Consider the following 13,108-nt stretch of genomic DNA (forward strand, 5'->3'; position numbering starts at 1 on the left):
ACATTAAATCTATATAAAAGGCTCTGCCACAACTTCACCTACTTCCAAAGTGCATGGAAAAGGAGAAAAACTAACCAAAAAAAATTAAATAAATAAAGTTTTCATTTTCACAAGGTACAAGACGGTTATAGAATAAAGTTCTCAAGTGCTCCTCTAATTAGGCTCCTTTGGCCATTAAATACTTCATTGGGAAAGGCCTAAAATGTTGTTGTTGTTTTTGTTGTTGTTGCTGCTTTTGTTAAACTATATTGTCAAAGTGACAGGAAAAAATAAGCTGAGTACCTGTTACGAGATTTAAGCACAGCAGCCTAGTCAAAAGTGAAAAAAGTGATTGAAAAGAGAGAATTTTTTTTTTTCTTTTAACCTTTTATTTTTCAGTGGAGCATTACAGCAGGAAAGAATTGACCCATTACATCTGCACTGTATGCTGACCTTTTTCTAAACAAGATTCAGACAAAAATATGTAAAATTACTGAAGGAATATAAAATATTTGGTACCATGAATTCTTTCTCTATCACTAGCCCAGTGGTTCCTAACTTTTTTTGGCTCATGACCCCAACATCACAAATTTCTGGCAACCCCAGACATTCAAAATGGAGATTTTTTTTTTTTTTTTTTTTGCTAAAATTAATTTGTTTTTGATCATGAAACAGCTTGCTATACTATGTATAAATAAACCTTGATTTTAGATGACATTTAGGCTATATAATGTATATTATTATGATCGGAGGCAGAAAAGCCAGGTGTAGATTACTGCAGAAAGTGAGAATTTTATTTTCCTTGGTCAGGATATGTACAGTCAGTCCAGCTTGAATTTACAAGGCTGACAATTAATACTGAACAAACAAGAACTCGAACTATGAATTATGAAAGAGCTGCAGCATCTGAAACTGACCACAATGAACATTTGACAGATAAACAGTACCACAGTGCTTCAGTTCCAGCTTCAGAGTTTGTCATGTCTTCTATGTATTGTGGCTGTCTCTATCAACTCACCATATATTTTTTTAGTAGAAAGTTGTTTTCTGTTTGTTTGTTTTTACTCTTTTTATTTACTTTTTTATTTCTAGAAATTTCAGGTGACCCCATTTGAATTCCAGGTGACCCCAATGTAGGGTCCCAACCCCAAGGTTAAAAAACACTGCACTAAGCACTTACTATCTTTCAAAACCATTTTTAGAGCTGAATGATGTCTGTGTTATTGTGAGTGACATGAAAAAGACATGGGAAAAGAAAAGTGATGGCGGTCTAAACTGCTGCAGACAGACTCACACAGAGAGGGAAGAATTAGAGAGAGAAGGAGAGCTGATGGCACCTGTCTGTCCCTGCTGGTCAGGAGGGTAAAGGTTAAATGTGTGTGTCTGTGGCTCCGTGGGGTGTGTGGTCAGGAGGACTATCAGAGAGCAGGTGGCCTCCATCCAGACATCACAGCCCACAGCCTGACCCACAGACAGCAACCTGGAGCTCGGATCCGTCAAAAATGCACACAGTTGCACAGTGGATGTGGTGATTTACAGGGGAAATGAAGGGAAATTACATCCTGAGTCGGCAATCAAATATTAATATCCCCTCTTCATTATGTTCAGAACATTTCCTGAATGCGGGAATAAAATTAAACTAACTACTATGTTTCTAAGCAATTACTTTCATAATGTTCTCCCAGTAATCTTGGGGTGGGTGCAAGGGCCTGTTAATTATTTTTGGTGTTATCTTACTGTCGCACGGGCTGAGGATGGAAGGGGCGTGTGTTTGATAAACAGGGCGTGGATTTGTCAGTCAGAAGGGAAGGGAAGGGGTGTTGAGGGTTTCCTACAGAGCCGCTGCCAAGAAGAAGCAACGGGTGCGCACAGAGGGAGAGGACCGCTGTGACACAAATCCACATATTTCAGCTATAGAGTGAAGCCTGTCTTCTGCTTCATCTACCACTGCTTCTGAAGCCTTGAACGAACTGACAAATCTCTTCTCAGGCGAAGAGCAAAGAGACAAGCGCAGGAACATGTGGAGCTTTTTGACGCGTAATGGCCAAGTTGCTGCGCCACTTGACGCTGTGGCAAAACGCAGCGGCGACTTTTTCGGCGTCATCGGATTGAATTAGTCTTTAAAACCAGCAGTGTGAAGTCTCTGATATGGCATGTTTCCTGCGTTGTGTCCTCAGGATTGCGACTCATGGGATGTAGTAAATGGAGATCTGGGTTCAACTTTGGACACCTGAAGGTGCAGTCCAAACTGTCCGTCTTCTTTACCATGATCATTCTCTTCACTTACCTCTTCTATTGCCTCAACGGATACTGTGACTCTCTACCCAGGCCTGTTTATGACCAACAAAGCAATTTCCAAAACAAAATTATCTTACATGATGGACAAGATGCGTCACAGGACCAGCTCGGTGCGTATAACGCGTCTCCGGTGTCGATCGTCCGGGGACAGCTGTCGGACTTGGGAAACAGCGCAAACGTTCAGTCAAATAACATATCTATAGCCAATAATTTCGGCAGCAAAAAGTTCCCTCAGGCCATCATCATCGGGGTGAAGAAAGGTGGCACTCGGGCTCTGCTGGAGTTCCTGCGCATCCATCCCGATGTGAGAGCCGTGGGCGCAGAGCCGCACTTCTTCGACCGCTTCTACGACAAGGGACTGGAGTGGTACAGGTAGGCTTGGATCTCACACACGACTCAATTCAAAGCTTTAAAAGTGAATGTACAACAGGGAACTGACCGGAATAGAAAGGGCCACAAGTTCAGGTCAAGAGTCATGGCCCCTGAGATTAGAAGTTGGTTGCGCCTGATCTCATTGGACAGACGGAAATGTTTCAACTCTAAGAATATAAGAGAGGTATAGAAAGGAACCAAAGCTTTTACAAAATATTTAACGTGTTACCCTTATTAAGTTGGATAATATTTTAAAGGGTTAATTCAAGAGAGGTAGGGTTATTGCCGTGTGCGTAATATAAACTGTATATACTGCCTGTTCCTCTAATTGAATCTACTCTGTATATAAGAACACTACAGAGGCCCCTGGACCACAGGAGCCCAATAGGATTTCTTCTATCATCTAGTTCAGTCTGTCATCTAGTTTACTGACGACTTTTTATGATGGGAGCCTAGTTCACAGTATCTCTGTAAAATATCCTCCTGAGACCCAGCAATGCATTTTTTTTTCCTTTGTAGGGGACAAAAGTTTGACAGTTTTACTTAACAAATGCTGTCCATTGCAAAGAACATTCCATTAAAAAAATAAATAAATAAATAATCATTTTTAAAATGTATCTGAAAATACTGTTGTGTTATGCAGTTTCCAATCAAGACATCTGTTTAATGTAAAAAAAGCTCAAATTTTCACTTTCCTGGGTCTGAGGAGGATATGGCAAAAGTAAACTTGGGCAAAAATGGGCTTTTTTTTTTTGTTTTGTTTTTTTGTTTACCCTGTCCTGTTCAGCAGGTAATATTAGGTAATATCCGTGCAGTAATAAAATATTTAAATCCAACCAATAGGGGGAATTGATCTAAGGTTCAAAACCCTCTTAGATCAAAACTGTTAAGCAACTCATGGCCCCAGTACACTACTATTGGAGGCCAAATTACTGAAATGGGTATATTTTACTCCCATTTCAGCAAAAGCTATAAATTATTTTTAACTTTTCCAGAAAACTTAGATTTTTGTATTGAACAGATGAAAATGAGGGGAAAATATATAGGCAGTTTGCAGTCTCTTGTTCTTTTTCTCTAATCGGTAAAACAGAATACCCTTTAACTCCAGATTAAATATTATAGATTTCAATAGTTTATAATTATTAGAACATTATACACCTCTGTAAGGTTTATAAAACTTGATATTCATTCAGCAGCTTGTCTGACAGGTCTGATGGGATGACATTTTAGACACCTGTTAGCACCGCTGACACCTTTTTCTAGTGTCCGTTGGGACTTTTTATCCTCCCTTTCTTATTCTCTCATTCAGTATAAATTATATTCCAGACTTACAACAGAGTGACTAAAGCACATCAAACCTGTTTTTCAACCCCCATCATAAAGTGTTCAGTCAGTTCCACACTGTTTTTTTTTCCCTCTCCTCCCCTTTGTCTTTGTTAATATCTCTCAGCACCAATAAGATGTTCTGCTGATAGCTTCCAAGGCTGGCAGCATATTCAGTCCCCTGCCAATAAATTGCTGTTTATTGAGCTGACACGCTGCTTCCCTAAGTGTCCATGCCGGTCCCCAGAGGGCCCTCGTCTCTAGCACGCTGATCACAGTGGGAGGATGGGTTGTTGTGGGCGGTGGTAGTGGTAGTGTCTGAGATTATTCCTCAGACGATCAGGCCTTTTGAAGGTTAACAGCTATAATTCTGTTCTCATTTTGCATACAGCGACACGCCTAAATCTTAAACAGAATTTGCCAAATGTTACGGAGGCTGAAAAAAGTGTGAATGGCAGTTTGATATAGAAATGTGTGGAAAAGAGAGGAGGGCTGTGGAGGTGTGGCAGAAAGACTGTGATAAGAGAGCAAGACACAGAGACACAGTGAGAGATCAATACAACCGGGTAATGATCACTTCACCGTGAGGCTCAGGTGTAACAGCAGAAAGAAGACACAACAGGACAAAGCAGGAGTGTTCAGAAGTGTGACCATCTATTCTTATTCTTAATTATGCTTTTCAGAACAATGTTACAGGAAAAGGAAGAGGTTCAGGGTTTTCCTGTCACCAAAAACATTCAACATGTGACCATCAGCTTTTTGAGTGTAGTCTTACTATACAAGTATGTAAGAAAGTGAGATGAGTTCAGTGTTCAATTTAAAGTAAATCCTCTGGATAGAGTGGGAGTGGATCGTTGGTTTTATTTCAGTGGGCACATTGCAGTCTAAAATCAACGTTTTGTTATCTGTTTTGTAGATGAGTAATTTGTTAAAAAGCATTCTGAAAGTATCTTGAGCTCTGAACGTAAAGGAGAACCTAAAAAAAACTCAACATTCATACAGTTCTTCTCGTCATAGTATGTTATGAACCTTAAAAATGAAGGTTAAGACTATAAATGTTAAAAGTTTAAGGTTAAAGATAACTCACTTTATTATATTCCTGTAAGCAAACTCCATCTCTGCATTTTACCCAAACTAATACACAGTGTCTAGCGTTAGCCATAGCGTTAGCAATTAGCATTAGCGCTGCCATTGAAGGCACTCAATGTCCAACGTGACTCTTTTGAGGATAAAGCACTTAACAAGATGAATAAATGCATGAATTTCCAATGTCGGAGTTTTACTGGAGTTGAGGCTCCTATCATCTTAATTTTTTTGTGTAAGGTGGTTAAAATAATTCATTCTTAAATTGTCTTTACTTGCTTTTGTCTATTTATGACGGTCCAATAAAGTCAAAACTATTTAATATTAGGCTATCAAGTTGTTAGCCTTTGTTCACAAATGGTCACATGCACATTGTCAGCATCCCATAGATGTGCTCTTTTTCCAGCACAGGACCAGTAGTTAGTAAACCATTAAATATCGTATCTTCCAAAAAAAATTACAATAGGACTTTCTGCAATGGTAACTTTAAAAATAGTGAATCAATCAAAATGCACGTTCAGGGCATGAAACTCTAACTTATTACCTACATCTTGCAGAAAACCCCATTCGATTTGCTTCAGTGGTCACGGAGAAATGGGGATCTTTGTAAAGCATGTCAGAAGTCCCTTCCTGCCAAGTTTTGAGAGGAGACGCGTTGTCCATTGTGTTCACACCTTATACGAAGTTGTTCATTGTGTCCTCGCACAAAAATATCTCTTTTGAAAAAGTGACTGCTTGTTTCTTTTCATTTTCTACTAACGAATGAATAATAAATTACATCAAAAAGGAAGCAGATTTCGGAGTTTTGCAAAAGTTGGTAAGGTGCGAAATGAATGATTAAAGAAAGATAAGAAATTATTATTAACACAATGAATGCTCTCTGAGCAGGAGTTAGTTGCTGACCAACTATAACAAATTTGCAGTTTGAGAATTGGATAGGTAAGAACCAAAGTGAAATGCTTGTCAACAGATGTTAGCTTCTTAGGGAACAAATGCTAATAGTAATTGAGAGATCAATACATCTTTGAACAACAAAACCTCACACGAGTACACACCATTAATTTAATGTTATGCACAGAATTTGAATTCATTTGTTAGTTGCCCTGTCAGTTGTGAGTGAAATATTTTCATTCATATGGATGCCAAGAGCATCCAAGTGCCAAACTTGGAAGAAACAAACCCATGACGTGCTTTACAAAGTTCTACATTTCCCCTAGGACCACTGAATCAAATTAAATGGGGTTTTCTTCAAGATGTAGGTAACAAGTTATAGTTTCGTACCCTGAAATAGCATTTAGATTGTTTAATTATTTTGAAAGTTATCAATGCAGAAAGTCTGATTGTAGTTGGGGTTTTTTTTGGGACATAGGGTACAACAATTAAATATCTGAGGTTCGATGCTGGTATTGCAAAATTTGCATTGGCTTTTTCAGTATATTGTAATTTAAGTGGTCTGAGAGGACATGTGACTTCTGCATCTACTCCTTCCCTCTGTTTTCAGGCTAGAGAAATTATACCTCATGACATCCCAGGTGTTTTCAGACAGGTATGAGGGCAAAATATGTGGTTAACTGTTGGCATTAAGAATCCCTGATCAGATTCAATCAGACGCACCCTGTACTTGTGCTTTACTCTGTGTCTCAACATGGAAATTTCCATACTGGTGTGGAATGACATCAGGTTTGTCTCTATTTAGATTCAGTTGTTTGATTTGGACTGAGAGGAGAGAGCTACAGTAGGAATGGCGTATTATGAAATACCTCTGCCCCCCCCCCCCCCCCCCCCCCCCCCCCGATTTCAGCTCCTTTGCCTTTAAGTAAAAATAAGAGTTTGATACGAGTTTTGTGATGGTGGTAGTTCACACTGATGATGAATAAATGTTACTCCACTCTGTCTGGGCTCTGGATTAGTCTATTTTTGTTTTTCTTCTAGGGTTAAATTATTTTAGTAGTTTTAGCACCCTCTCTTGGTACAACTGTTCGTCATTTAAATATTAATGACATATCCAATATTACTTTTCTTTTTTGGGTGTTGAGCCCAAATCTTAAATTAATATGGAACAAATTTCTCAAATCTCTCAATTTAACCTGATTCTTTGTGCTCTGTTTAAATGAAGCTTAACCCATAAAGACCCAAACAGCCACTGCCGACCAAAACCATCTACTGATCTAAAATGCTTAATACCTGTTGATCTACTATACCTATCAATGCATAAAAATAATTGGTGTAAAATGCAGTTTGTCGTCTTTTCATGGTCATCAGATATGACCCATTTGGACGTTCAGAGGCTCCGTAGTGAACGTGGAAATAATGTCATCTTCTACAATATTTATTCATCAGTAAAACCCATGGAGTTTGATAAATGACAGTGGATGGAGACACTTGTTTTTATGTTGAGTTATTTATATCTTTGCTGAAAAAGACACTTTTTCTTCAGTTTTCTGTGTCTCTGGTTTAACCTGGTTTTCTACATGATCAGTGAATTAAATATTGGAAAATGCATTATTTTCACTGAAAAATGCAAAATACAGGGGATAATATTATAGTAAATGGTGATAAATAATTTAAGAAAGGTTAAATCTACGAAAACTTTTCATTTGGGAACTGACATAAAAGTAGTATTGAGTGTTAATGGGTTAAACTCACATAAAACCAAAAACTACAAAACTAAAGAAACAACAAATTGAATACAATTTAAAATAAATCTAGTAGCAGTCTTGCTGTTAGCAACCTTGAAAAATCTTCTTTTCTGTGACTAACAACTCTGTAACTTATGACACTATGAGGGTGGTCAGGTATGAGGCTTCGAAAAGGTCTCCAGTGTGTGGTAGGTGTTACATGTACCTGGCCTTTTGTGAACACTTTTCATGCATTGTCATTGATTTTTATTTCATTTTCCTTCTCAACTGTATATACTGTTTATTGGTTTTCAGTAGGCACACATGTAAGTGTTGCTGTCGATACTTAGGTCCTTATTGTCTACCTGTAATGGAACATGATGGAAACTATTGTGTAGTTTCCAGATTAATATAGAAAAGGTTAAAGGTAAGAAGACCCACGAGCTTTTCATGACCCTTCTACTGCGTTCTCACCACAGGAAACTGACCATACCTCGTACTCTTTTAACACAGACATGAAGTCTTTTTCTTTCTCCTTTTCTTCTTTTTTGAAGGCATAATGAAACGTGTGTTTTCGCTGCGTCCTAATCCGCCGACAGCTCGTGTCAACAGTGTGTGAATTGGACCGGTGTAATGACAGGTCAGGTTTTAATACGGACAGCTCAGGGACGTGTAGAGGGGCTGGGGGGGGATTAGCCCCCTCCCGTTTGTAGTTAAACAAGGCCTTATGAAGCATTAGTCAACACTACCCCCACCCCCCAACCCCATCACCTCATAGCGCTAGTGCTTGATGAGCGCAGCACCTCAGCCTTCATGTCTGTAGGAAAAGCTAACTGTACCCAGGGGGGGTGTAGTTCACAGAGCTAAGGACAAGCAATAAGATTTACAGGGACTTTTTATTTTTATACGAGACAGATGTAAATGTTCTCTTTATTCCTTTCCATCCATATTTCTGTTTTTAATCTCTCCATATATAATAGTATAAACTCACTTGTCCTGAACATGCAGTTTGTATTGGATCATCAGTTGTCGATAGTAAAATACACAACAACAACACCGTATGTGAATTTAGTTTTCTAGCTCAAATAGAAGATTGTTTTCTGAAAGAGTTTAGAAATGTTGGCCTGACCCAAACCCAGTAAAATACAGAGGAAAGGCAAAAAAAAATAATACAGAATATTAGGGATGGTCCATCATATTGGTTAGATATTGAAACTGGCCAATACTTGTATTGACATAAAAGATGTCTTTTATCCAGTAGCAGTGGTAGATATTTATCTGTATATAAATATATATATATATATATATATATATATATATATATATATATATATATATATATATATATATATATATATATATATATATATATATATATATATATATTAGTTTTTTCTTTAACTTGTGTGTTTAATCATCTATGGTGATGGATTCAAAGTCCTTAAAATAGTAGCAATAATTATATCATCTATATAGTGAAGATTTCTTTGTTGAGGGAGATACACAGCAACAAAAATGGAATAAAGAAATGAAAAGTAACATCAGGATTTGCGTTGACTGTTAGCCAAAATGTCATTTTAAAGAATTTTGCAAATTTTTTGTCAAAAATAACATGAAAAACTCAACAAGGTGAACATAAAAACATGAAAGTAAATGAAATAAAAGTAACGTAATAAGAGAAAAACTGAATGGAAGGACAAAACAAAACAAAGTCCACATAAAACCCATGACAAGACAAAAGTGATTTAAAAGAAATGACAAGGTGAAAACAATTTGAAAAGACTTTCAGACACGTTTTGACAGTGGAAAGATGACTCACTCATGTCTGTGTGTGCGTTCACATTCTTGTTGTTTCTCAGTTGTTGGTTTTGTATGTTAGTTTCTATCATCACTTCCATTCATTGTACTTCATTTCTGAGATTCTAGTAAAGTGTGTTTAATTAAACTTTGTTTTGACAGATTTATGTCATATTTGGTCCAGAGGAAACGTATAGATTGGTGTGGTATTTCATGCTGAATAAGTTTGGAAATTACCGGTACAACCAAACACGAAAGTTTTGTTAATTCAGTGTAATTAAGTGTTAAGTATAGACGGACACATCTCATTTGCCTTCGTCTTTTCCTTCCCTCTTTCCTTCTGTACTCCTGCATATTCCATCCTTTCACATATTGTATGTTTAAATTTAGTGTAATTACATGTTAAGTACCCAGTGATATACATAATTTCAATCTGAAACAGAACCTTGCCATGTGAAGCCAATAAAATCATCTGAAAACTGGGGCTGGAAAGTATCACTTAAACATTTATTCTCTGACAGAGCTCCTCATTTCAAAGTGCTGTCTGTGTCTTTGACTCCAAAAGAGCCTTGGCCCCTGTCTTCAGCTGCTAACCAAGTAAAACACATGGACATCCTTAAAGGAAGCATTTGGCAAATTGTTTTAGAAAAAATGCTTATATGTGGAAAAGCCTTGGCTTTGCCATCTACTGGAAACGATTCTGTGGTTTAGTGGTGTAGAATGAGGGTTTAGACAGCAATGGTGGGCAAATGAGTATGTGTGTGAGCTTTTGTGGGTGTGTGTGTGTGTGTTCATTCGCACTGCTGTAGCTCTACCTGAAATCCATGGGCCTTTTTCACTGACACTGTAAATTACCTGCAGATATAAATGTCATTTCCCAATATTGATCACCTAAAATAGGTTCTTTCTATTGATCTCTGGCTCTCTGCCTTTATCATGCTGTTGCAGCAGAAATGAATTAACTTCTGAATATTCAATCTTGTTGACAAGGAGCTGTTACTCCTTGCCACTGCTGACATTTATGCCCCACAGGTCTGAGTGTTGCTGTAGTGGATTTATTGGCTTGTTCTGGTCACTCAAACTGTGTAATGTAAAGCTTCTGAATGACTTCTCTGTCTTGTTAGAGCAGCTTTCAGTCTCCTTTTCTTTCTTTCTTATTGACTAATTTTCTCTTTGTGTATTTCATCCTCATAATCTCTTCTTTCTTTTATGGTCTGTATGTCAGTGAAAGCATGCACTACCTAGACAGGAATGTCCACTTTTTATTTCCTATTGGACTTGTTCCTGCCAATCACAGGGGGATTCTTCACTTGAATTCCTCTCTGCGCAGTCTTGGAAGCTTCACGTGGCGGAAAGGGGTTTTACAGACTGACAAAGGGTTTTGGGGGAAAGACAGGCTTTCAGTGAAGAATTTGGAAAAATAGGAAACAGTTAAATGTATAGATCTGGCTGGAATAAAGAGGGGCTTTGTGCAGAAGACAAGGTCCAGTGCTTTGCCAGTATTTGAAGCTGTAGGAGGACGAAACTAGTCACTTAAGTCGGTGAACATGAGCAGCACTGGCAGCCATGTCTGTCTGAACTAATCAACATACCATGACATGTGTAGCTATTTACATGTAAAGAGACTCTTGTCAAGATTAATAAAATATGTAAATTAAGCAGGAAAACTATAAGGGCATAATCAAATATGACAACGAATTGGTGTGGGGTAGGTATGGATTTTTACTCTAGGGGAAAAAAGAGGCAGATACCCCTCTGTCATCAATATTTTGACAGCTCGTCATTGGTCGACCTTTCCCCTCACAGCATGCACTGTCTCATTCAGTCAAAAATAATGGGATCAGATTGTTGAGAGATGCAAGATGTGAGGATCACAGGGGAAACTATGAATCTCACCACACTTCGTTCACAATTACAGCACAGTGAAAGTTTGTGTCAAAACACACATCTTCTTTACATCACTGTGACTGATTTTTTAATTTCAGCCTGCCCAGTTGATTTCTGGGTTTTAATTTCACACTGCCAGACAAAGAGAGTGGATTTTAAAGAAAAAGACGTAAGCCTGTGTTACTTTTGGCCTGCTGAGTAGCATCATCGAAACCTTGCCTTTTCATTTTGAACGTGCAGAGCGGATGTGAGGCTGCTTCTGTGGGATCTGTATGACTGATGAGCTGCCATCTCTAATGGACCACAGCATAATCCTCTCTCTATTTTCTCCACCTTTGCTTCTCTTTATCATTTCCTTTTGTTTCTTGCAGTTGTGGTTAGTTATAGCAATGTTGCTCCTAAGATTAGTGTGCAAATCGTAAACGAGACAAGATAAAAGAAATGAGGAAGATGAGTCATAATTAAATTTCCTGTGAAGTAAAAAAAAAAAAAAAACAGGAAGTGAAAGATGAATGGTATCACTGGTCTACAAGTAAAATGCTTCCAGAATAAAAGTAGTTAAACTTTACCAAATTTAAGTCACTAATAAAGACAAATTAAGTCAAAAGTGCTAGTTGGTTGTAGTTTCTAAGATACAGTCTTGGGCCAAAATGTGCAATTCTGAGAATTTATGAGAGACAGGGTTTTATTCAAAAGAAATGTTTGTCTCAGAGCTACCAGATCTACCTCAAAACAACATCTGCACATTGCACTACACTGACTTTACAGGTTCTACCTAGTGGAACATTTATAAATCCATTGTCTAAATGTACACAAACTAACATATATGTGTAATAACAGCACTTTTGTAATTGTTTTCTGATTCATCTTATTAAAGTATGTAAGATTTTGTACATTTAATGTCTGAAGCAGATATCTTCTAAGAAACTGTAGAGCATTGTAATGCAACATTCATCAGGTTACTGCATACTCAGCTGAAGCATTTAAGGATACTATATATATCTATTTTATGCTTGGCCTAATGAGAATACGTTTTGTTTTCTTAGGTCATTTAATGTAGGGTTTCCCAAACCTTTTCAGAGTGACACCTAAATGAGCAGTTTGGTACTTAAGTCCCAAACTTAAAAAATATGTCTTACTGTCTAACCAAGCATTCAATTCAAAATGTCAACTGTAGTAAGCTTGAAAGAAAATATTTGACTACTATAGCAACACAGTAGTCACCAACAAAAGACAAACAATTGAAATGCTATTTTGACCGAAAGGAACAAATACAAGTAACTTTCTTTACAGTTAAAATGTTGCTCCTTGAAGGCTACTTCCTTACCCAAGAAAGATGCTCTTACCTTGTGCTTGATACTGAGAATGCATTATTGAGCAATTTGTACATTTTAAGCTTCATATATATATATATATATATATATATATATATATATATATATATATATATATATATATATATATATATATATATATGCAACACAGTAGTGCAGAGTGGATAGCACTCATGCCTCAATGCCTCACAGCAAGAAGGTCCTGGGTTTGATTCCAACACCAGTCGATGGGGGTGGAACCTTTCTGTGTGGAGTTTGCATGTTCTCCCCACATCTGCATGGGTTCTCTCCGGGCACTCTGGCTTCCTCCCACCATCCAAAGACATGCACTAGGTTAATTGGTTAATCTAAATTACCCAAAGGTGTGAATGTAAGAGTGATTGTTTGTCTCTATATGTCAGCCCTGCAATGAACTGG

The 13,108-nt window shown here is 37.6% G+C and overlaps 1 protein-coding gene across 1 annotated transcript in view; it reads left to right on the top strand.

Annotated features, from left to right (window-relative positions):
* The first annotated feature begins 1,799 nt into the window (after positions 1-1,799).
* Positions 1,800-13,108, top strand: part of LOC115410793 (heparan sulfate glucosamine 3-O-sulfotransferase 6-like) — a 29,935-nt gene continuing 18,626 nt past the window's right edge. The window contains 1 exon segment of the mRNA XM_030122584.1: positions 1,800-2,649. Within this exon segment, the coding sequence (XP_029978444.1) occupies positions 2,168-2,649 (482 nt within the window). The 5' untranslated portion in view covers positions 1,800-2,167.

The sequence above is a fragment of the Sphaeramia orbicularis genome, chromosome 19 (genome assembly GCF_902148855.1).
Source record: "Sphaeramia orbicularis chromosome 19, fSphaOr1.1, whole genome shotgun sequence".
NCBI lineage: Eukaryota > Metazoa > Chordata > Actinopteri > Kurtiformes > Apogonidae > Sphaeramia > Sphaeramia orbicularis.